Source organism: Eremothecium sinecaudum, chromosome IV (genome assembly GCF_001548555.1).
Source record: "Eremothecium sinecaudum strain ATCC 58844 chromosome IV, complete sequence".
In the NCBI taxonomy this organism is placed as follows: Eukaryota; Fungi; Ascomycota; class Saccharomycetes; order Saccharomycetales; family Saccharomycetaceae; genus Eremothecium; species Eremothecium sinecaudum.
This window is the reverse complement of record NC_030895.1, coordinates 951,623-973,004: the sequence shown is the minus strand read 5'-3', so window position 1 is coordinate 973,004 and position 21,382 is coordinate 951,623. Positions and strand designations below refer to the sequence as shown.

Genomic DNA, 21,382 nt, shown 5'->3' with positions numbered 1-21,382 from the left:
CGGTGGCACAGGGTAAAAAATGTACCACGGATCGGACACACCAAAAAACACAAACAAGAAAGTAAAAGAAACATTATGGAATGTTTACACACTTGGTGCAGGAATCAACCCAACCCGGGCAGCACTAATTGTTCTAATATAGTGTGAAGGAAGGTATTGTGGGACATACTTAGGGCGGTACAACTGTATTATGGCTAGAGATAAGGAAGTACTAAATGTGATTAACCTGAACACGCCAATAACAAGGAATACGTGCAGGGCGGTTCTAAACGGAAGTCTGAAGCAAGATAATGGAGCTGAAATAACTGGAAATAACGTTTTAAAGTTCTCAGAAAGGGCGAACTTTAATCTAGCTGATGATATACGACAAGTTTATGATTTTTGCCGTAATTTTGATCTAGATTTGTTGGATCAAATACATATGACAATTAAGGATGTATACAAGGAATTAAAAAAACGTCACAAATTGGAACATATTAAAGATTTGACAAAGCAACATATGTTTATTATTATCAAAATTTTGGATTCAGGGAAACCGTCACTTGCTTCTAGAGAAATACAATGCTTATACAATGAGACAAATTATGAACAAGTGGACAATTTAGCAGATATACTATTTGCAGATTTCACAATAAGTAACAAGTGGTATTTATCAAACTTAAAAATATTGGTAATGCAATTGATTTTAAAATTGAAGCAGATTGAGAACTTTAGATCTCTGTTGGTAGAATTGTTTGCGAGGGATGAACGATATTTATTATATGATAAAAAGATTAAAATCCATACTATAGCGAAGTTACTGTTGAACTTCTTTTCGTTACTTCCGAATTACAAAATTTTATTTGCTTTAAAGTTTCTACAGTACGTTGGACAGTTTAATCTTGAGTTTTCTATCTATATTAAAAATATGGATTTAGGTAAGTTCCAAGCACAGATTATAAAAATGGCGAGATCTAACACAGAGAATAATATGCCATATATTGAAGTATACTACCGGAGCTACTCTAAATATATGACTAGTGTGGATAAAATAATGTTGCAGGATATTATAACTGGAGAACGTGCTCAACCAGATGTTGATTACGAAGACCATATAAAACTTCAAGAATTAACACGGGACAATATTTCAATTAAAGACGAGACATTGAATAGGTTAACGAAAAAGATATCCTCCAATCTATTGAAGGCATTTCGTGCTCCACAGGGATATCCAACAGCACTGGAAATTTTTATCAATTGTTGTAATCTAAAATATGCAAAAATACAGAAACATCATGTAATACTTCTGGACAAAATTGTGGTAGTTATAAACTCTAACTTGACCAAATTACCACTCGACAGAGTTTACCCAATTTTAACTGCCCTAGCAGAATATTTTATTAATATCAAAGAATACAAGAGGCTCAATAACATTGTTAGCCTTTCATTTAACGCCTATTTGACAACGAAGACTGAAAAATTCATTAAACTTGCTGCAAGGTTGGAGCTATTCCTATTTATGTCGGTTAATCAGGATCGATCGATGTTCAACACCTTCGCTAAATTCATATCTAACACTAGTGGTGAACTTGCGCTATCTCTTTTTAAACAATGTTTCAATGTACACATAATGTTTGCAGATACAACTTTGGCCGGATTGTGGGACATTTGTTTGGTGCGTTCGGTAAAATGCTTTAAAAAACTACGGCTCACAAACTTCATTGAATTCTCAAATGCATCTGAACCAATGCTGGTTTTATTGTATAGTGGTTTCCCATTAAATTATCACAAAATACCATATACACAATGGTCCCCGTTGTCCAAGATGTTATTTGTGACAGTCAATGGTGTAGAAAAATTTGATTCCGTGGATGTCAACTGTAAAATAAAAAGTCTGGATACATTGGCAGGCGACGAAGTCTTAATAAAATCTACATATAGGTTAAATTTGGAAATGCAATCGCACAGTGTTTTAAATTTGTCGAACATTATCCATCTTTATATCAGTAGATGGGCCAGTACGATTTCAAAAGATGCTTGTATATCTGGTTTTGAGATAACTTTCGTTAGAGCACTAATTCAGTATTTGAAGTTCAACAAATTCTACAAGAAAATAATTGAGTTGGGCCAGTTGGTGAAATCCAAAAGCGAATATTATAAACCGTTTGAAAATGATGTAAAGATATGGTTATTAGAAGCTTACTCGGCTTTAAGAATGGTAGAGGCTACGAACCTGCAGACCGAGAGCGTTTTGAAGATGTATAACCCTAAAACAATATACGACGGCAGTTTCACTGAGCTCTGTGAGTATCTGTATGCCAGATTGCTAGTAATTTCTTGGCAGAAAAATTACCATGAGTTTAATACACTAATTAATGACCTCAAATCTAATAGACCAGAGTTGTTTGACATTAACAATACTTCTATGCTTCCTGTTGCTCAATTTTTAAAGGTGCTACTCCTTATTACTAGAATAGAAAAAACTGCTTCAGACTTGCAATTTTATACCAATAACATGGTTGAGTCACTAATAGAAGCAAAAAGGGCTTTAAAGCTTTGTCAGTCATTAATAAAAAAGCAAGAGAAGTTATCTAATTTTAACCGTCTTGAAGTGGTATCCATATTAGAAGGACTTTTTAGTCAAGTCATCAATATTTATATTCATGTTGGTATTTCTAAAGACTGCGAATTTTACGTGAAGGAGTATCTTAATGTTATCGGCAATCTCAAGGATTCTACACCAGTTTTCGATTGTTTATGTTTTGTGCATGATTACTATAAAATAACTGATCAGATTTCTTTAAGAATATCGTCACTGGAAGAGTTAAATAAAACTTTCGACAAGCTAGACGCTAGTGAAAATATTGATGCTTTAACGAAATTCATGTACTACAATTATGAGATTGAAAAACTTACCAGTTCTTTGGAGTTATTTTTCAGTGGAGATTTACACGATACCTTATTAGTTGATCAATGGAAATTACGTTTAGGAATAGTGATAGATGACACTCGAGGGCTGTCGAATTTTAAGGCTTTGAATGATGTTAATAAAAGCAAAGAATTATATGCAAGAATACTGAAACAAATGGATACTGACCCATTTTTTAGGAACATGGGGGAGACCGTAATTGCAATTCCATCTTGCTCAGATCCTTTAACTCAAGAAATTAGACCGAGTACACTTTCCAAGTTTCCTGTACCGTTAGGTTCACCAGCCAGTTCTCCAAGGCCATCAACTTTAACTCCAAGAGGAAGGTCAACGAAACCGAAATTCGATAGAGCAAGCGCAGTTAACACACTCCAAATGATAAAGCGTTTGGTTGAAACTTTAACCTTGGATGGCATGAAAAACCATCAGATATCAAATGTATCAGACCTATTTTCACTATGTTTATCCTTACTTTCCAATATTTCCTCAAAATGTAATTTGAAGACGTCATTAATAGAACGTAATACATTATGTGAGCTTCCGAGATATATGCCAATGTACTACGACAAAATATTCTCCACAGTTGGCAATGAAATATATGACACTTTTCAGCCTAATAAAATAGGAGGGTCTCAAACACCATTGGAATTAACAAAAGGTGAGTATAATGGGATTCAAAACAATTTTAAGAATTGGGAACAGAACTTTAACATTATATCGATTAAAATTTGCGATTACACTGGTAACTTATTATTATCTAAAGTTGACACAATTTCGAATAAGAATGTCAACTTAAGGCTACCTTTGAATAGACATCAATCTAGAGATTTATCTCAAGACACAATATCTTATGCATCTTTGATGGAAGAGCTAAATGATATTGTAAATAAAAGCAATGAGACAGCAAGTGCGGAAGTAACGAGTAAAATAAAGACTAAGGAAGAGAGAAGAGAATGGTGGCAAAAAAGATACAATCTAGACAGAAGAATGCATGATTTGTTGAAACGTATAGAAGATTCATGGATATGTGGATTTCGAGGGTTCTTTGAAAATGATTTAATAGAACCCGAACTATTTGAGAGCTTCAAAGCTGGATTGAGAGATATATTGCAACAGAATCTTCCTACTAGGAAACAATTTGGCAACCATTCAATGTTTTTGCAATTTGACGAGTTTATATATGGAATGTTTTTGAAGTTGGATATACGAAGTTTTCCCTATGAACAATCGGTCGATATGTTGGACGATTTGATTTATTTCGTGTTTGATACCCTACTATTCCATGGTGAAGAGAATGCTTATGATGAGATTGATACACATGTAATACAAGTTCAGCTGGAGGAGCTAATTAACGAATATCGGGCTAAAATTGTTTCTACTCAGTCGAAGATCCAACACACATTCTTGTTAATTGACAGCGGTTGTCATTTGGTCCCATGGGAATCCCTATCTTTTTTCCGAGGAACTTCAGTTAGCAGAATACCGTCCATAAAATACTTGACCGACTTGTTAACTACTTTTAATGGTGCGGTGAGCCCCGAAATAGAATTAGACTCGTCCCTTGGTGTTGTGATAAATCCGCAGGGTGATTTAAACAAGACTGAACAGCGGTTTACTGGTCTGTTCTCAGAATTATGTCATAAACTACCAGATTCACAGCTAATAATTGGTTCTAAACCTGACGAAAACACATTTCTTGATATCGTCACTAAATCCTCTTCGTTCATATACATTGGTCATGGCGGAGGCGAGCAATTCATAAGATCTAAGACTTTGAAACTCCAAAATAAACTAGCGCCTAGCTTTCTTCTAGGATGTTCTTCTGCATATATGAAACACTACGGTAAATTAGAGCCTACCAGTACACTGTTTTCCTACCTTTTAGGAGGGTGCCCAATGGTGGTTGGTAATTTATGGGATGTCACTGACAAAGATATTGACGCATTTAGTGAGTCAATGTTTAAGATGCTGGGCTTCTTTCCCGGGGAAAGCGGAAATCTAGAACAGAAAAACGTCTCTGAAGCCATTTCTCAATCCCGTGACATTTGCCATTTGAAGTATCTCAATGGCGCAGCCCCAGTTGTTTACGGATTACCGTTAAAGTACCATGTAGCATTTAATTAATTACTTGAAAATGCTATCAATTTATACATACAATTCAACAATATCTTATTCTTCAGCAGCTTCAATACTATTCCGCCATGAGGATTCTTAACTCGCGATGAAAACATATCCTCTAAATCCTTATTTTCCAACACCTTCAAATTAAACATTATTATAGTGGGCTTGTTCTTCAAGTTTTGGCATTTGCGTATTTCTATATCATTTGGATTGCTTGTGTCATATGTTACTAATATGTCCCAATCTTCCAAGTCTTTATAAGCAGCGGACTGCTGATCGTTTAGTAATGCAGTTAATCCCTCAGTAATAAGTTTGAGCGATGATTCTCTAAACTCGTCTACCAATGCAGCTTTATCAGATAAAATTTCCTTTTTATCATAATATCGCATGGCAGAGCCGTTTATAGATTTCGGCAGTAGAACTCTGAAGAATATATTTTCGAGCACCTGGGATGATGCGCTGACATACGAACTTTGAAGAGACTTGGCATCTGAAAAAGTAGGAGTAATTTTTATTAACTTTCCTTCTTCATTCGGAGGCAACTCCTCCATCTTGAGTTTAATTAGTAAATCTCTTGGTACCTTTGCTCTACTATGTTTATCAAGCCTAATTGGTGACTTCAATAGACCAGCAAAAAAATTTGAGGTCAAGTTCCAATTAGTCATAAGGCCCAACCTTGGATCATGATCAACATCCTCCTGGCTATAGAACAACCTCCTTTGCTTCCCTGACCACTTATGAAAATCCTTCACCAGAGGGCTCTCCGTAACCAACATTTTAGGTTTTACACTTCGTCTAGGGGCTAATTCCTTCCTTCCAACACATTTTACAATTATGTCTTTAAGCTGAGGCCTTGGAGTTGACATATGGCGCAATATGGCATCTAAAACCTTTAAATTACGATTTCCACAGTGATGACTTCCGCATGCTGATCATTTTGAAGTTCCCGTGCTTTTAAATTTTTTTCATGTTACAGTACTTAAAACTAATATTCTGTGAACTATCATCAACCAAGTTTCTCAAAGCAAAATTGTAAGATACCATTCTCTCCTTCACTTTCCACATTTGGTTCCTCTTCCTCAAATTGGCGGGATTCGGTTTTAGATCTTCTAGAAGCTTCACTTAACAATATAAAACTCATGAAATAATGAAAGAACAATTTAAAGAGACGATGTCTAGGCTAACAATGCAGGCGATGATAATGACAACTTCGGGTATGAAAGGTGTTACTTTGGGGAGTGTTACTTCATTTTCTATAAATCCAAGACCAATGATTCAATTTAATTTACAGGTACCTAGTTTCACTTCACGGGAAATACATACAACAAAGAAATTTGCCCTTCATTTGTTATCACCTAGGGATGAATGCGTTAATTTGGCTAGATTATTTAGTAAAGGTGCAATTAAGGGTACAAATAATGTTTTTGTATCGGCGAAACCTTTCATAGCGCTTGAGAAAGGCAAAGACTATAGTATCCATGATGTCGCGGCCTCAGACGGCCAGATTAGTACGACCCTGATTGGTAATTCTTTTAAAGGTAAAGAAATGCATTATAATAGCGGTTGCGAAGATGTAAATAAATCGCGCCGTATTCAGATTCCTGTTTTGAAGCTTGCAGAGCGTGTATTGATTTGTGAGGGTATTCATTGTATTCAAGTATGTGATCATGAAATATGGATTGGTCAGGTAGAGCAAATTCTCAATCCTAATGATGGTTCAGTGATTGGAAATTACCAGGATGAAATTACTGGAGGGTTACTTTATTGTAATAAACAGTTTCGAAAATTAGGGCAAGTAATTGGGTAATATAGCCGCGATACAGACGGTATGCATACTCATACTGATTCATGTAACTGTAATTGCACTGGTGCATAACCGTATTGATATTTATAAGCTGGCTATATATCTTCTATAAAAGCCAAGAGCATTAATAGAAATGAACTATTTCGAAAACATCTTAGTTAGAGAATGAAAAGATGAGTTCTTTTTGTGCTTGAACGGCCGTTGCAAGGTGTCGATGGAAGGACTACTTAAATGGTTGTCAAGCATAGGTGGCCGGAGGGCACTCCTTTCTTTCTCAGGCTGTGATACGGTAGGCGGAACAAGTGTTTTTGACATGCTTGAAAGTTCGGTGGAAGACGATTGCCTATTAATAGGAATTGCAAAATAGCCGCCAGCCCCTGCTAATGCGTCGAGGCTTCTATGGGTGGAAGTTGAAGCGCCTGAACGGTGAGGCAGTTGAAGAGACTTGCTGAGAGTCACATTACTTCCTGTCGAAGCGGAAGAGAAGGAGCCAGCTGGAGATGCCATAGGTGGGCCTGGGGTACTTTGAATATCTCCAGCCATAATCAAGTTCCCGTTATCATCTATGGCGGGGGTATTAACAAGTGATTTCATGCTTAACATATCGATGACACCGCCAGTGCCGCTGATATCGATTTTTTGTGGTTTCTTAAAGCTTTCAGTAGATTCAGAGAATCCAGTAGTTTCAGTTGGAGAAGTAGGTGCATTTATTTTTATCGTTGGTGCAGTAATGTAGTTGCGAGCACTTGTTATCATCAACTTCTCTTCAATATACTTCGCTCTCTCTAATGTAGTGTTGAAATTGGAGAAGAGTTTTAATTCATTGGACCATTTCCTGAATTCTTTAAGGGATTGGTCGTTTACAGGTTTAAAGGTCCACGTATTGTGTTTACTGTAATCTGCGCCATGTTGCTGTAAGGTAGCTGTTGTGAGTTTGGTAACTGTTGTGGAAAGAGGTTTCAACAGTTTACCAAAACCAGAGCCAGGCTTTCCTGTACTAGAATGAGTGGAGGCGCTTGAAATTGAGTATAACGATTCTTCCTGTATTGAATCCTGTGAATCATTAGAGGTAAACATACCAGAAAGAATAAACTTATCTGGTTGAGCTTCCACCAGCACGGAATCGTTTAATGGAATGCTAATCAACGGAGTGAGGTTTACGTTTTTCAAAGACGCAATATCATCATTCTCACAAAGTACCTTGATGAATTCACTGGACTTGAATTCGTGCAAATAGTTACTAGTTAACACAAAATACCCTCTATTGTAATTCTTGAGATACTTTGACTTCTTGCTCAAGTATCCTGCTCGGATGCATTTCGCCAACGGCGACTTCATATTTGGATATCTAATGCTAGAGAGCTTTCTTGGTTCAGGGACTGGGTCAGAAGATTTCCAATTCAACAGAGAATCGGTATTGCGATTTACAAATTCATCCCATTCCAAAGTAGGTGACTTAGAAAGTATACCATTGCCAAGTTCCTCAGACAAAGTTTTTAGCACCACGCAGGATTCAGATTCCAAGCACGATGCATATTTTTCCAAAACCTGTTGTATCTGTTCATACACAATCCTTTCTAGCGCCATACCAGAAGACTGTAAGTTGATATAAGCTTCATGTAGACAGTTATCCTCCTGTAATTGTCTTTTTAGCTGCAAATCAAGTTGTAATTTTAGCAAATACGGGTCATGCTTTGCCTTAAGCAAAGTTCCATCACCACTTTCAGTAAGAAAGTTCACGGAAGCAATATACTTTCGCAACAACTGACCTGTCAGTGCAACATGTTCATGAATATTTGTCTTAAAATCACGAGCCAATTCTCTGATCTCCTTGATTTTCCCTTGCAAATCTCTTCTTAAGTCCTCCATTTTAGGAATAATAACTGTTAATAACTCCTTTGATATTCTAAGCTGCTCATTTGCAAGAGCTGCGTGGTGCCTTTTCAATAAGACTTGAATATCTTGCACAGATCCTGAACCATAACCAACAAATCCATTGCTGTCGACATCTTGGAAGTATCCATCACGTCCGTTTTTCGCAGCCGCCGATGGGGTAAAAGAAGTCGGAGCAGCACTTGGCGATGTGACGGAATTTGAACTGCCATCTATATCAGCAAGCAAAGAAAATTTGACTGATGACTTCAAATGGGAATTAATTTTGGCGTATTCCTCATGGGCGTGGGCAACTTCCCTGAAGTAGTCTATGAGGGATTTGAGGATTTTTCGCCACTTCTGAAACCGATCCACAAATATCGGTATTGGATGGCCCTTGGAAGGATTCAAGTCACTAGCTCCACCTAAATTTTTGTCATGTAAAGGATCCGGGACTGGCACGTTAATGTAGAACGGTGAGTTATAGTTATCCCTGGGTAGAATATCCTCATAATCAGTGCATCGAGACAGGTCCAATAAGTAGACGGAGTTGTCTAGACCCGTTTCCCCTTCAGGAAGATCAGCATTCATACTAGCTATATTTTGAGCGATCCTCAGTAAAATAGAAGCTATTACCAGCAAAAGCAAAGTTTTATTGGAATTTACCGTGATATAGCTGATGTAGTGTAACTATTAAGTATTAGTATTAGCCATTCCGGAATCATCGTTTACGAACATCCATTCCAGAAATCTTATATAATGTTCTAGAATGTTAGGTAAGCGGATCTGATCCATTACGGGTGGAACGCCTCTTCGATTGTGCTTCTTGATGGCGTAGCCTTAAGAAGTTACGACCTTAGATCGGTCGAATATCAACAAAGCCTCCTGGAATTGCGTATATCCATATGATTCCGCAAATCTTATGCGCCTCGTATACTCCTCTGCGGCTTTTCGTTATCCAAAATTAAAAACTTCTAAAATTACACTCCGTAGTCCTCACTGGACTTTCTAAAATTAATATCACAAAAATGCATCGAGTTTAGTAAAATGTAAACCATACGCCTATTGTTCTGCTCCGCCTAAACTCATATAACCGCAACGTATCCTACTCATTACTAGTTCCATTACATACTTATCCAATTATAACCTCCAGGTCCTCTTAAAACACTCCTCTCTCCAATTTTAAAACCAAATGCGTTGTTGAATTCGTAAAGCTATCGTATCTACCAGGAATCATATACTGAATTGACTCAAGCGTTCTACATACGCTGAGCTCCTCCGGTTGCCAGAACTTGGGTCTACAGTACTAAAAAATCTCAACACCCATACACCTCATTAGTGTTTGCCTCCCTTGAAAGATTCTTCGCTTTACCAAAGAACTTTACAAAAGAATTGCATAGTTGCGTTGATTGGTAGAGTTCAGTATCGCATATAACTTTCGACCTTAAAGACATAAAAAGGAACATAGGTTCTCATGACATCAGCGGAGATAGCAAAAATAGCCTTAGAGCACAAGAACACGGGTAATGACCTTTTTAAAAGGAAGGAATATGCCCAAGCCGTCGATGCCTATACCAAGGCCATTGATGCGGACAGTTCTCAATCAGTTTTTTTCAGTAATCGAGCCTTTGCAAATCTGAAGTTGGATAGATTTCAAAGTGCATTAGATGACAGTACAAAAGCAATTGAATTAGATCCATCAAATGTAAAAGCATACCATCGGCGCGGTATGTCTTATGCGGGGTTGTTAGAGTTTGGACAGGCGAAACGTGATCTTTTAGTTGTATTACGTGCAAAACCAAGTGACGCTACAGCAAAGCAAACTCTTGCACTATGTGAATCAATGCTACAACGTGAAAGATTTGAGCGGGCGATTAGAGCATCTGGTTCTGAAAGCAGTGAAAAGTTGTGCAGGAGTTTATCTCTTTCGTCGTTTGCAGGAAATACGGATGTTAATAAGTATGAAGGCACGCGACTAGAAATCGAGCAAGTTTCAGATGATAAGGGGAAGCCTAAGGGACTACGTGTGTTGAATATGAGCAAAGAGTTTATTTCTCATGTTGTAAAAGAGGTGTTTTTAAGGGGCAAATCATTACCGAAAGTTTATGTGGCGGCTATAGTTTCGCATGCGGAAAGCATTTTTGCCGCCGAAGCTACTATTGTTGACCTAAATAGCGATGAGGTTGGAGGCAAGATTTCGGTTTGTGGAGACACACACGGGCAATTCTACGATGTACTGAACTTATTCAAGACGTTTGGTAAGGTTAGTGACGACCACGCATACTTATTTAATGGTGACTTTGTTGACCGTGGTTCTTGGTCGTGTGAGGTTGCAATCCTTTTCTACTGTCTAAAGATTCTATATCCTAAGAGGCTCTTCTTGAATCGTGGTAATCATGAAACGAATAATATGAACAAGGTTTACGGTTTTGAGGATGAATGCAAGTACAAATACTCCCAGCGGATCTTCAACCTGTTCGCTGAAAGTTTCGAGGCGCTACCTTTGGGTGCTGTCATCAATAACGACTACTTGGTTATCCATGGTGGCATAGTAAGTGACGAGTCTGTTACGCTGGATGATATGAAACGCATTGATCGTTTCCACCAACCACCACGTGACGGATCTTTTATGGAACTATTGTGGTCCGATCCACAGGAGAATGATGGTTTGGGTCCCTCGCAACGTGGTTTGGGTTACGCTTTTGGCCCTGATATCACTGCCAAGTTTTTGGCTAAAAACGGTTTGAAAAAGGTAATCCGCTCTCATGAAGTGCGTATGGGCGGTGTACAATTTGAGCACAATGGAGGGTTGATTACCGTGTTCAGTGCACCAAACTACTGTGATAACCAAGAAAATCTGGGTGGTATTGTGCACGTATGTCCCGGTAAGGGAAATAAGGGTGTATTGGGTAACGACGACGAGAATCTTTTCATCGAAACTTTTACGGCCGTCGAACATCCTGATATCAAACCAATGGCATATTCTAACGGGGGTATCGGTTTCTAGGGTACCCTATTTTAGTATACTAGATGTAATTTACTATTTGCGAGTAACTGATGTAAGTATTGAAAGTGCAAAACCATTCAATCTGCTATGTAATTACCAATACTCTATTTCATCACGGCCTTCAATATCTACTATAGGCATTACCATATTGCATGTTTGATCCTATTACTCCGAACGGAGACGTGCCTTCTGTATTAATTAGCGTATATATCTGTGGAGATGAATAATTAGATAATATGTACCTTGGCATGTATGTATTAAGAGTATTATGAAAATAAGAGCCGCTACTGATTGCTTTGCTACGACCATATTAAAAAGGTTGATCGCTATTTGCGAGAAACCTTAGCGTTATAATTGTTAAGAACTGCTATCAGATATAGCTTCATGTCCTAGATTCGCCAAATTTCAATTGTATTTATTTCATATTTGCAGGAAGCAGGCCAATGATCTTTTTCTTACATATGCACTTTCCTGTTCGCTGCATTTTCGTTAGTAGAACATGAATAAAACAGAATAGAATTTTCTTTCCAGACCCGCTGCCGATGTTGTATTTTTCCGTTTATTTAGGCGGGTATTTATTCTAATTAATCTTCGTCACTTTTATTTTTCCAAGCATAGTAATCTCTTCTTACCTCGACATAATCATACGCAAACTCGCCAATCTGATCCTCATCCATACCTCTCTCTTCCGCAATCTCAGAACACCTCAACTTTAACCCAGGTATCTTATTTATAATATAGCAAATTGCCGAAGTCACTACAGTACTGTAACATGTAACCGCCACAATATATGCAAGCTGCTTGTATGCCTGCTTCCAGTTATGGGTTATCCAGCCACCATCGTGCATTGAACTTCCGTCCATACCTATCACCCAATCTGCAGCAAATATTGCATTGAATATCAACCCCACAATCCCCGCGATTCCGTGCTCCGCCAAGATATCCATTGCGTCATCGACCTTGGCATAATACTTCAACTTCGTCGATAAGTTACAAATTATACCCGACGCAATGCCCTGTATCAGCGACGCATAAAGCGTAATGCAACCCGAAGATGGCGTGGATGCAACTAGACCACTAATAATACCCGAACACATGCCTACGGTAGACCATTTTCTCTCCAAACGGTAGTCTAATACGCACCATGCCATGCCTCCCGTCGCAGCACTAATAAATGTGTTCATCAATGCATATATAGCACGCAAATTCGGTGATAGCGCTGTACACCCATTGAAGCCAAGCCATCCAAACCATAGTAAATATGTCCCTAGTGCCACCATCGACACGTTGTGCGGCCTGTAGTTTACCAATTCTGTATCCCGACGCCGACCAAGGAAATATGAATATACAAATCCTCCTACAGCCGAAAGTATCTCCACTGGTCCACCGCCGGCCCAATCCAGTACTTCCCACTGGTACGCCCATCCGCCAGGAGCCCAAACCCAATAAGTAACAGGACAATACACAAATGTCGAAAAGAGAAAGAAGAAGACCATAGCAGGCAGCAGTCTACCACGCTCTGCAACTGTTCCCGCTATAATAGCCAGGGTAACGCACATGAAAAGTCCTTGAAATATTGCCCATGCCAGTTCCGGGAATTCGTCAGTAGGATCAACCTTACCGTAGACATTTGATAAAGCTACGGACCTAAAGTTGCCAATTACCTTATTATTTGGTGCAGTTGACGAAAAAGCTAACGAATATCCCAATAAATACCATTGCACTAATCCCACTATGCAAGAAACCAGTACCGCCCATATTAATGAAAGCGCTGACTTGCGTCGCGCCAGCCCAGAATATAGAAAACCTAGTCCTGGTATCATAATAAATACCAATACAGCCCCCAGGAATATAAATCCCACGGTAGCGGCATCATAGCTTTCCTCCCAGACATATGCCATAGCTGTAGAAATCCAAGACTGTAATAACCGCCGATAAATTCTTTTTTTTTTAGACTACTTAAACAGACTTGTTTATAATAAATCTTGTTATATAGTAATATAATAGCAATACTGATATATAGTAATAGCAGCAACACTGTAATAGCAGTCAAACTTTACGGCACCATTCATTACAATAGCAGCGCTAACCAATGATATGTTTGTTTATCAGTTTCTTTTTTAATTTAAACCGATAATATATTATGTTTCTGAATTCTTCAGAATGTCAGATAGCGATATGGCTATGGCATTACATAAGGTTTTCAAAAAATTATATAGTTTGAAGGTCCTTTGACTCAAAAGTTCAACGTGTATTACCAATCAACCCACATGGTGCTGGCTCCCTTTGGTGCGAAAAAGCAACCTGTAACAGCTTCCAAAGACTGGATTCCATTGGTAAGTATGTCTGCTACAAATTCTTACATCTTTAGGAGCCTATCGTATGGCATGGGCATTATTTAGATAGGGACAATCTATTTACATATTAGTAGATAAGGTAGATAAGGCTTATTATTTTTTACGAAAATCGTGGAAGGCGTTTAACTTGTCCAAGAAAGCGATGAGTTTGTACTTACAATTAGAATCACTTGAATTGGTTATGTCATAATCAGACATTATATTACCAAGCTCTTCAAATGTCTGTTATCGACAGTACATTTAATAATTGCTAGTCACGTTACGTAAGATCTTACCCGTCCGCCCGTCCCCTATTTCTTATCAACATTCCCTGAAGCCGCCTGGTCTACACAAGAAACACACGGAAATAACGGTGCCGAACTATCGGAACTTTGGTGTTTGGGTGTGTGGATCCTAAAAAATTCTTAAAAATACAATTAATTTAGAGATTCTAAAGGTGTTTATGGCAGATCTCGAGCGCATAAAACGTTCAAGGGTTACTTAGAGAAAAAAAACTAATGTCTCTGGATTAAGATTCTTAAAAAGTTAACACAGTAAAAGTTTTTTTTGTAATATACTATTTTTCAAGTTATTTCGCTAGTAATGTTTTAAGATGCTTATACCAAATTTGATCTCTCAAGTTGGTGCAACAGCTCCGACTGAATTACCTGAAAAGTTAGTAGTTTTAAGAAACAATATGAAACTATTTGTTAATGCCGCCGAGCGTTTAGATGCAAACAGTGTATACGTTAATATGTTACTTCAGTACTATTATGACTGCAACAGTATTAGTCAAAAAGCACTCGAAAATGAGGTTTCATATGCGGTGATCAATCTATCGTGTTGTTATGAAGAGCTTTCACAAGAGCTCATGGAACGTGCATATAGTGGCCAAAATGATAATTCACAGGCTTGGATATCTAGTTCACGGATGGGAAAACGTGCACTCGGGCTTGTAGAGTATCTTGGAAGTTCAGGGATAGTCGGTAATGAAAGTACGGCATCTCTTGTAAGTGCATATGCTTTAGCATGGCGGCTAAGTCAGCAGCTACGAATGGTTGTATTTACTCTTTGTAAGCTACGAGCTAAGCTTGGCCAGGTACAAGAAGGATATGATGGGTTACTCGAGCTACAAGAAGCGGATTTGGTAACTTTAAGCGCAAACTCACTACTTTATGGTAGACTGGTACTTGGTTGCCAACGGGCATGCCGTCAGCTGGAAGCTACGGCTTTAAGAAGTCATGTGGGTCCATTAGTTGTTTTTACTGATGTTCTGGCGTTGGTCTTGATTAGCATGGATCGTTACAACAAGGATAAATGTGGTGACGCGATTGGGATGCTGGAAGAGTCTCTTGAGAAGCTGCATGCAGCGCATCTTGTTCCCTCAGACTACGGAGGTTTTAAAGATTCTCGACTGATGCGGCCAAGGACTGTGGATACACTGTTGCACTGGAAGGAAAAAGTAAAGCCGAAAGTTAATCGTGCAGAGCAGATTACCTGCTTGCATCCCTTCTTACAGCGTATTATACAAGGATTTCTGCTTCCACTGATAATTTTGTTAAGTTACAGGTATAAGCGAACTAACGATTCTCTGTTTCTTCAGAAGGTTGAGCGACGGAGGTGGGATCTCCCTGAAGGTAAAGCTCCTGATTGTGTCGGCATTGAGTGGGTATTTGAAAACGGACAGCTACGAGAGATCCCAGAGTCCGCCAAGTACTACTGATAGACGTTGTATAAGGAAAATTTCATTAATTGTACATATGGTAACCATTACTCTTGCTCGCTTGTTCATAACTTATTATTAGCGTTCCATGCGCGCACGAATTTTCTCTTTGCCTCTAAGTCTAGGTTCTTTCTCACCAGCATATACTTATCGCCTCCAGCTAGCTTTATGCGTATAGCGTCTAAAGTTGGATTGTCTAGAGGCGCACCAATTGTACACTTATAATGAACTCCAGCTTTAGCAATATACGCAATATAACCCCAAAATCTAACTGCTACTGGAGTAGTTTGTGCAACCTTAGACTTTAAATGAATTGTATATATCTTACTGGAGTCCCGAGTTAAAGCTGAAAATGCCTGCTCTGTGATCTGGAATGGCAGCACGCTCTGTCCAGTGGAGGTAGTTCCTTCTGCAAAAACAAAAATTGCTTTGCCAGACTTCATAAGCTGTTGATATTCTTCAATCAATGGTTGTGTTGGTGGGATGTCTAAACTGCCACTTAACGTAAATCTAAACAATTCATAGGCTGTAAACCGATATAACTTATTTCCTCTAGGAATAATCAATAACACAGGTGCATTCGATATAAAAGCTAGCAGTAGTCCATCTAATGGGCACGTGTAATTCACAAAATACACATTGTTAGCCTGGGGGCTATGTTCCCTGGTGACTTCGCGTTCCTTAACGCCCTCTACAGTAACCTTGCAATGTAAAGTTACCAAATTACGCAGAATCAAATTCTCCAGTATTCTCAGACGCGACCCAAACATATAAAATATAATCCATATTAGCAGCAGGGGATGTATGAGAATAGCAGAAAGGAATAATCGTAACAGTGGTAAAATACCAGTTTTTTGAGAGGAGCTTGGTATAAATGGTTTGATACCCGTACCCTTATCCATCCAATCACTATATTTCTCCATCTTGGAAATAATAACTAATAATTCAGTAACAGCTTAGCACGTGGTCTATTTTAACACTTCTTCACTTTGTTTTAGTTAAGCTTGATGTGTTGAGCTTCAAGTGTTGGGAACTATTGGCTAAAATTTCAACCTCATCGTTCTCAAATTTACCACAGTATAAGCTCGATCAATAGTCAAAATAATCCAAAAGTAAGCTAAATGTCCTTGCCTGATGTATTGACAAGAGGTGATGAGTTCCTCTCAGAATATCCTCGGCAATCCAAACTTTGGCAGTGGACTTCTCATGGTGTATGTCTGGCAACAGTCGGTTTTAGCAAGTTGGTGCTTGCATTGGGATATAATGTTAAATTAAATGGTTTAGAAAATTTAGAAAATGCGATAGATAGAACTGTGAATGAAAATAGAGGACTGTTGACAATTATGAATCACATGTCTGTTGTTGATGATCCTTTTATTTGGGGTATTTTCCCTTGGAGAATGTATAAGGACTTGGATCAAATCAGATGGGGTTTAGGTGCGCGCAATGTTTGCTTTCAAAATGGATTTTTATCGAACTTCTTCTCATTAGGAAAGGTTTTGGCTACTGATAGGTTTGGTGCTGGGCCCTTTCAAGGGTCTATTGATGCAGCTATTAGATTACTGTCACCCGATGGCACTTTGGATTTAGAATGGAGCCCCAATAATGCAAAGCGTGTTAATGATGTATCAGCTATAGTTGCGCCCGTCAAAAAAGTTCATTATATACCTCCAGTTCGCCGTGAAAAACCGTCATGGGTACATGTATTTCCAGAGGGATTTGTTCTACAGTTACAGCCTCCGCATTGCAATTCGATGAGATACTTCAAATGGGGGATCACTAGATTGATTTTAGAAAGTACCCGCCCACCAATTGTTGTGCCTATGTTTGCAACTGGCTTTGAGAAGATAGCTCCTGAATCGGCTGCCAATACTATGGTGGAACGTTATTTGCCAAGAAATTTTGGAGCGAATATTAATGTCACAATTGCCAAAGCTATGGATGACGGTATAATTGAGTCTTTCCGCCAAGAGTGGAGGCAGTTGGTTGAAAAGTATTATGATCCAAAACATCCTACAGATTTAAGTCACGAATTGCGGGATGGTAAAGAAGCGCAAGATTTACGCTCAAGATTAGCGGCAGTATTGAGAGAACATGTTGCAAAAATCCGTCATGAAGAATGTGAATTCGAGAAGGAAGACAGCAGGTTTAAATCCCCAGCTTGGTGGAAACAATACACAACGAGTGAAGGCGAATCAGACGCAGATGTTCAATTCGTAGGCCAAAACTGGGCAATTAGAAGACTTCAAAGCTCTTTTCATGACTCCATCAACGGTGACTCTTGATAAATAAAATCTGTAACATAAAAGTTCAATATTCTTATTTATTATAAATCTAGTTAATTTTACTGACATCTACCCATCTTTGGTAAAGTAGAGGGTTTGCATTTATTTTCTATGTTCTATATACAGTGGCAGTTCTCGTATTGAAAAAGCATTAATGATGCATTATCAAGTTAATTCAAATATTTAGATACTGATATCAGAATACGAAGAATATTTGTAAATAAATACTTCTAGCATTTATACTTGCATATTGTCCAACTTTCACAAGCTAGCAACTATGTACTTGGAAGTCCTTCTTTTAAATGTGATTATTCACTGTTTCAATGCGTTAAAATGAAAGTTGTGTGGTTAAGAAACGGTAAAAACTAGTATCCCGCCTTGAAATGTTCTATATTAATTTACTAGTATTTCGAAAGTCTCGCTGAACTTTTAATACTTTACGATTTTTCGGCGGCTAATGCTATTTTAGTCCAAATTCCAATATTGATCCAACAATTCTCACATGAAGTGAGTTATTGCCGTAGTTCAAGCTTGAATAAAATCAAAAAGCACTAAATATTGAAAGTAGTGGAAGCATTGTAATGTGGTTAATAATTCCCTCATTTTTTTAAACTCAACAGAATAAAAATAGTAGTCGTCACCCTTGTTGTTTACAGATGGTACTCATGCCTTCTTCATCTTAGTTGAATTAACTTTTGAAGCAAATCTTAATGAATTTAAGGTTTCATTAATATGATGCAGGTCTGATGGAATGTTGACAAACATTAATGTCTTCGAATCACCTATTAAGCTGTACTGTAATAAATATGTTAATTTAGAATTCCTGAAGGGTATATGACGTTTTGTACCTTCAGGAGAATTCAATGCGTAAATTACATCCCCTAGGCAGCTTAATGATTTATTAATATTTTGGGTTTCTCTTAATCTATCACCAACAACAAGCGATGAGTTAATCCGTTCCGAACCAGCTAAATCAACCAAATTGAGCCTGCCGTGAGTGAGCTCATCAGACTGTGTATTGTGGCCCTTTATATGTACAGTGAAGACACTATGTGATCTGGAAGATCTCTCATTTGAACGTGTAGATGCCGTCGATCTCATTCTCGCAGCCCCTCTTAGCAAACTGTCAACCTGTTCTCTTGAAGTCATCCTTACCTTAGTAATATTAGTTATATATGTTTCTTGCCTCTCATGGTTATGCCTTATTTCATGCTTTTGGCTCTCCAGCAACTCATCCGTGGAATCTGGATTGTGATAGTCTCTTAATAAATCAAGAATTGCTTCGTTATATATTTCCACATATTCACATTCCATCTCATACTCCCAACTACGCTCAATTAAATCTGTAGTCCACTTAAATATGTGAGAAAGTGTCAGTGGGATTATTCCGTCCCCTGGATTTAGCATAGTGTAGGTTTTTCCAGATCCGGTTTGACCATACGCAAAAATGCAAACATTATAACCATCCAAAGAGCTCTGCACCAATTGACAAATTTCTTGAAACACTTCACTATTAGACGTTTCGGGAGAAAATATCTTGTCAAAATGGAAGCTATGAGATGAGCTCCTACATGCTTCTCGTGTTATGGTTAAAGTCTGTTGTCCTTTTACTTCATTAAACTTTTCAATATTAAAATGGGAGACATCTCCCGACTCACATGGTAGTGGCGGCCGTATTCTGCAATATACTCTTATATTCCCACGTAGTTCTTGGAGTTCGTTATGTAATTTTCGCCTCATGCTCTCTTCCTTGTTCAAAATCTCCTTAATTTCCTCTATCTCGGTCTGTGAGGTTTCAATTTGCTCATTCAGTTTTAAGCGCTGACGCTGAGATTTTTGAATTTCCTTGGTATAGACTATTATCTCATCCTGTTTTTGTAATGAGATTGTCTTCTGCTTTGAAACTCTTTTGACAATCTCAGCTAGTGTGGATTTTAAAGATTTTAAGGAATCCTTTTCTTGTTGTAGTTCCGGCTCCAATTCCTCTTTAATTCTCTGAGCTAAGACTGAGAGCGCTTCGCTAACAGCATCTTTCTTTCCTATTAAGTGCTTCCAATCATCTTGGAAGTTCCGTAGCCAGAGTTCTTTTGTTTCTCTATGCCGCGCTTCGCTTTCTTGCAACATCTTCTGCACCTGTTTTTCATTATCTTCAATATTGGCATTCAATTCTGATATACTACCAATCAGATTGTCCTTCTCTGCCTGATACTTTTGCAATTTCTTGAATTTCAATTCCTCGCACTTGCTTCTATAACCTGATTCCATCGTATTTAGTTTGGCTTCTTTGTTAGTGCGGACCTGTTGTAGTTGTAAATCGTGCCCCTGAATCATGAACTTCTTCTTAGTTTCCGAATCATCTTTTAAGCAGTTTAATTCATTCTCTTTCAAAAGAATTTGCTGCTCCTTTGCACGCTTTTCTTCCTTTAACCTATCAACCTTCAACTGTAACATCTCAACTTTAGAGCGTGTACACAGCATTTCATCTCTCAAAAGATCCAGCTTTTGCTTCTTCAGCATCAATTCATCCTGCAAATAGGACAACTGCTTGATGTTATCATGATAGAAATGTGTCATATGATGACTTCGTGATTCTTTGTGTTGTGGTTTAGTATGGCGACTGAGTTGATTCGTATCCACAGGATTAAGCACCTTTATACGGTTATCATCAATGTCTTCTGATCGAGGCTGGTACTTGGGCGACCTTAAGGTATTTCTAGGCGAAGGAATTAAAGAAGGTGATGAACATGGGTAGCTATAATCACCTCGCTTACTTGGCGTAGTAGGGACCGACATAGTGACTGGAAAGGAGTAACTGCTTTTTGCAAAAGGTCTAAATTCTGTGAGGAATATATACCGCCCTTTAGTTTAATATAACTGTTAGTTACGCTTTATGAGCTAGTTTAAAGGTATGTGACCTTTTTTTGTTTATTGTATGTAATTGTTTTGATGATCGAAACGAAGTTACAGAAACGTTTCGAGTTGATAACAGAACAGAGAAGAAACGACACACATCATTAAAAGCTGATGTAAGGTAACCGATGACTCGCATAATGCTGGAGTATCAGGCGCATGCTCTACGCTCTCTTCTTAATTTCTTGTATTTAACATTTATATTTAAGTTTCGAAGATGAAAAAGCAAACCGTTAGAGATACTGTTCCCTCACATGAAAGAAGGCTACGGATAGTTTCTCTAAAATGAATTCTGCTACTATGGATCGTCTAAAGCCCACGATTTCTAATCTAGTATGGGGAACGTAACTATTGGAGCAAGTTAGCCGCTTTCGCCACTATTTTTTGAAGTAAAGATTGAAGTTCAACTATCACTT

The 21,382-nt window shown here is 38.2% G+C and overlaps 10 protein-coding genes across 10 annotated transcripts; 5 read left to right on the top strand and 5 right to left on the bottom strand.

Annotated features, from left to right (window-relative positions):
• Nucleotides 1-190: 190 nt before the first annotated feature.
• ESP1 (separase) lies at nt 191-5,032 on the top strand (the record flags this gene model as incomplete). The annotated part of the gene is made up of 1 exon (XM_018131735.1): nt 191-5,032. The coding sequence occupies one exon, from the start codon at nt 191-193 to the stop codon at nt 5,030-5,032; it is 4,842 nt and encodes a 1,613-aa protein (XP_017987687.1).
• RRG8 (Rrg8p) lies at nt 5,029-5,895 on the bottom strand (the record flags this gene model as incomplete). The annotated part of the gene is made up of 1 exon (XM_018131736.1): nt 5,029-5,895. The coding sequence occupies one exon, from the start codon at nt 5,893-5,895 to the stop codon at nt 5,029-5,031; it is 867 nt and encodes a 288-aa protein (XP_017987686.1).
• Nucleotides 5,896-6,176: 281 nt separating this feature from the next.
• On the top strand, nt 6,177-6,836 carry AW171_hschr42594 (HDL055Cp; the record flags this gene model as incomplete). The annotated part of the gene is made up of 1 exon (XM_018131737.1): nt 6,177-6,836. The coding sequence occupies one exon, from the start codon at nt 6,177-6,179 to the stop codon at nt 6,834-6,836; it is 660 nt and encodes a 219-aa protein (XP_017987685.1).
• Nucleotides 6,837-6,971: 135 nt separating this feature from the next.
• On the bottom strand, nt 6,972-9,296 carry ASK10 (Ask10p; the record flags this gene model as incomplete). Its single annotated transcript, XM_018131738.1, has 1 exon — nt 6,972-9,296. The coding sequence occupies one exon, from the start codon at nt 9,294-9,296 to the stop codon at nt 6,972-6,974; it is 2,325 nt and encodes a 774-aa protein (XP_017987684.1).
• An 883-nt stretch (nt 9,297-10,179) lies between these two features.
• On the top strand, nt 10,180-11,712 carry PPT1 (protein serine/threonine phosphatase; the record flags this gene model as incomplete). The annotated part of the gene is made up of 1 exon (XM_018131739.1): nt 10,180-11,712. The coding sequence occupies one exon, from the start codon at nt 10,180-10,182 to the stop codon at nt 11,710-11,712; it is 1,533 nt and encodes a 510-aa protein (XP_017987683.1).
• A 584-nt stretch (nt 11,713-12,296) lies between these two features.
• Nucleotides 12,297-13,613, bottom strand: AW171_hschr42591 (ammonium transporter; the record flags this gene model as incomplete). Its single annotated transcript, XM_018131740.1, has 1 exon — nt 12,297-13,613. The coding sequence occupies one exon, from the start codon at nt 13,611-13,613 to the stop codon at nt 12,297-12,299; it is 1,317 nt and encodes a 438-aa protein (XP_017987682.1).
• Nucleotides 13,614-14,661: 1,048 nt separating this feature from the next.
• Nucleotides 14,662-15,771, top strand: AW171_hschr42590 (uncharacterized protein; the record flags this gene model as incomplete). The annotated part of the gene is made up of 1 exon (XM_018131741.1): nt 14,662-15,771. One exon carries the CDS (start codon nt 14,662-14,664, stop codon nt 15,769-15,771), a length of 1,110 nt encoding a protein of 369 aa, XP_017987681.1.
• A 65-nt stretch (nt 15,772-15,836) lies between these two features.
• Nucleotides 15,837-16,694, bottom strand: LOA1 (lysophosphatidic acid acyltransferase LOA1; the record flags this gene model as incomplete). The annotated part of the gene is made up of 1 exon (XM_018131742.1): nt 15,837-16,694. One exon carries the CDS (start codon nt 16,692-16,694, stop codon nt 15,837-15,839), a length of 858 nt encoding a protein of 285 aa, XP_017987680.1.
• A 198-nt stretch (nt 16,695-16,892) lies between these two features.
• On the top strand, nt 16,893-18,056 carry TAZ1 (lysophosphatidylcholine acyltransferase; the record flags this gene model as incomplete). Its single annotated transcript, XM_018131743.1, has 1 exon — nt 16,893-18,056. One exon carries the CDS (start codon nt 16,893-16,895, stop codon nt 18,054-18,056), a length of 1,164 nt encoding a protein of 387 aa, XP_017987679.1.
• Nucleotides 18,057-18,719: 663 nt separating this feature from the next.
• Nucleotides 18,720-20,849, bottom strand: KAR3 (Kar3p; the record flags this gene model as incomplete). Its single annotated transcript, XM_018131744.1, has 1 exon — nt 18,720-20,849. One exon carries the CDS (start codon nt 20,847-20,849, stop codon nt 18,720-18,722), a length of 2,130 nt encoding a protein of 709 aa, XP_017987678.1.
• Nucleotides 20,850-21,382: the final 533 nt, after the last annotated feature.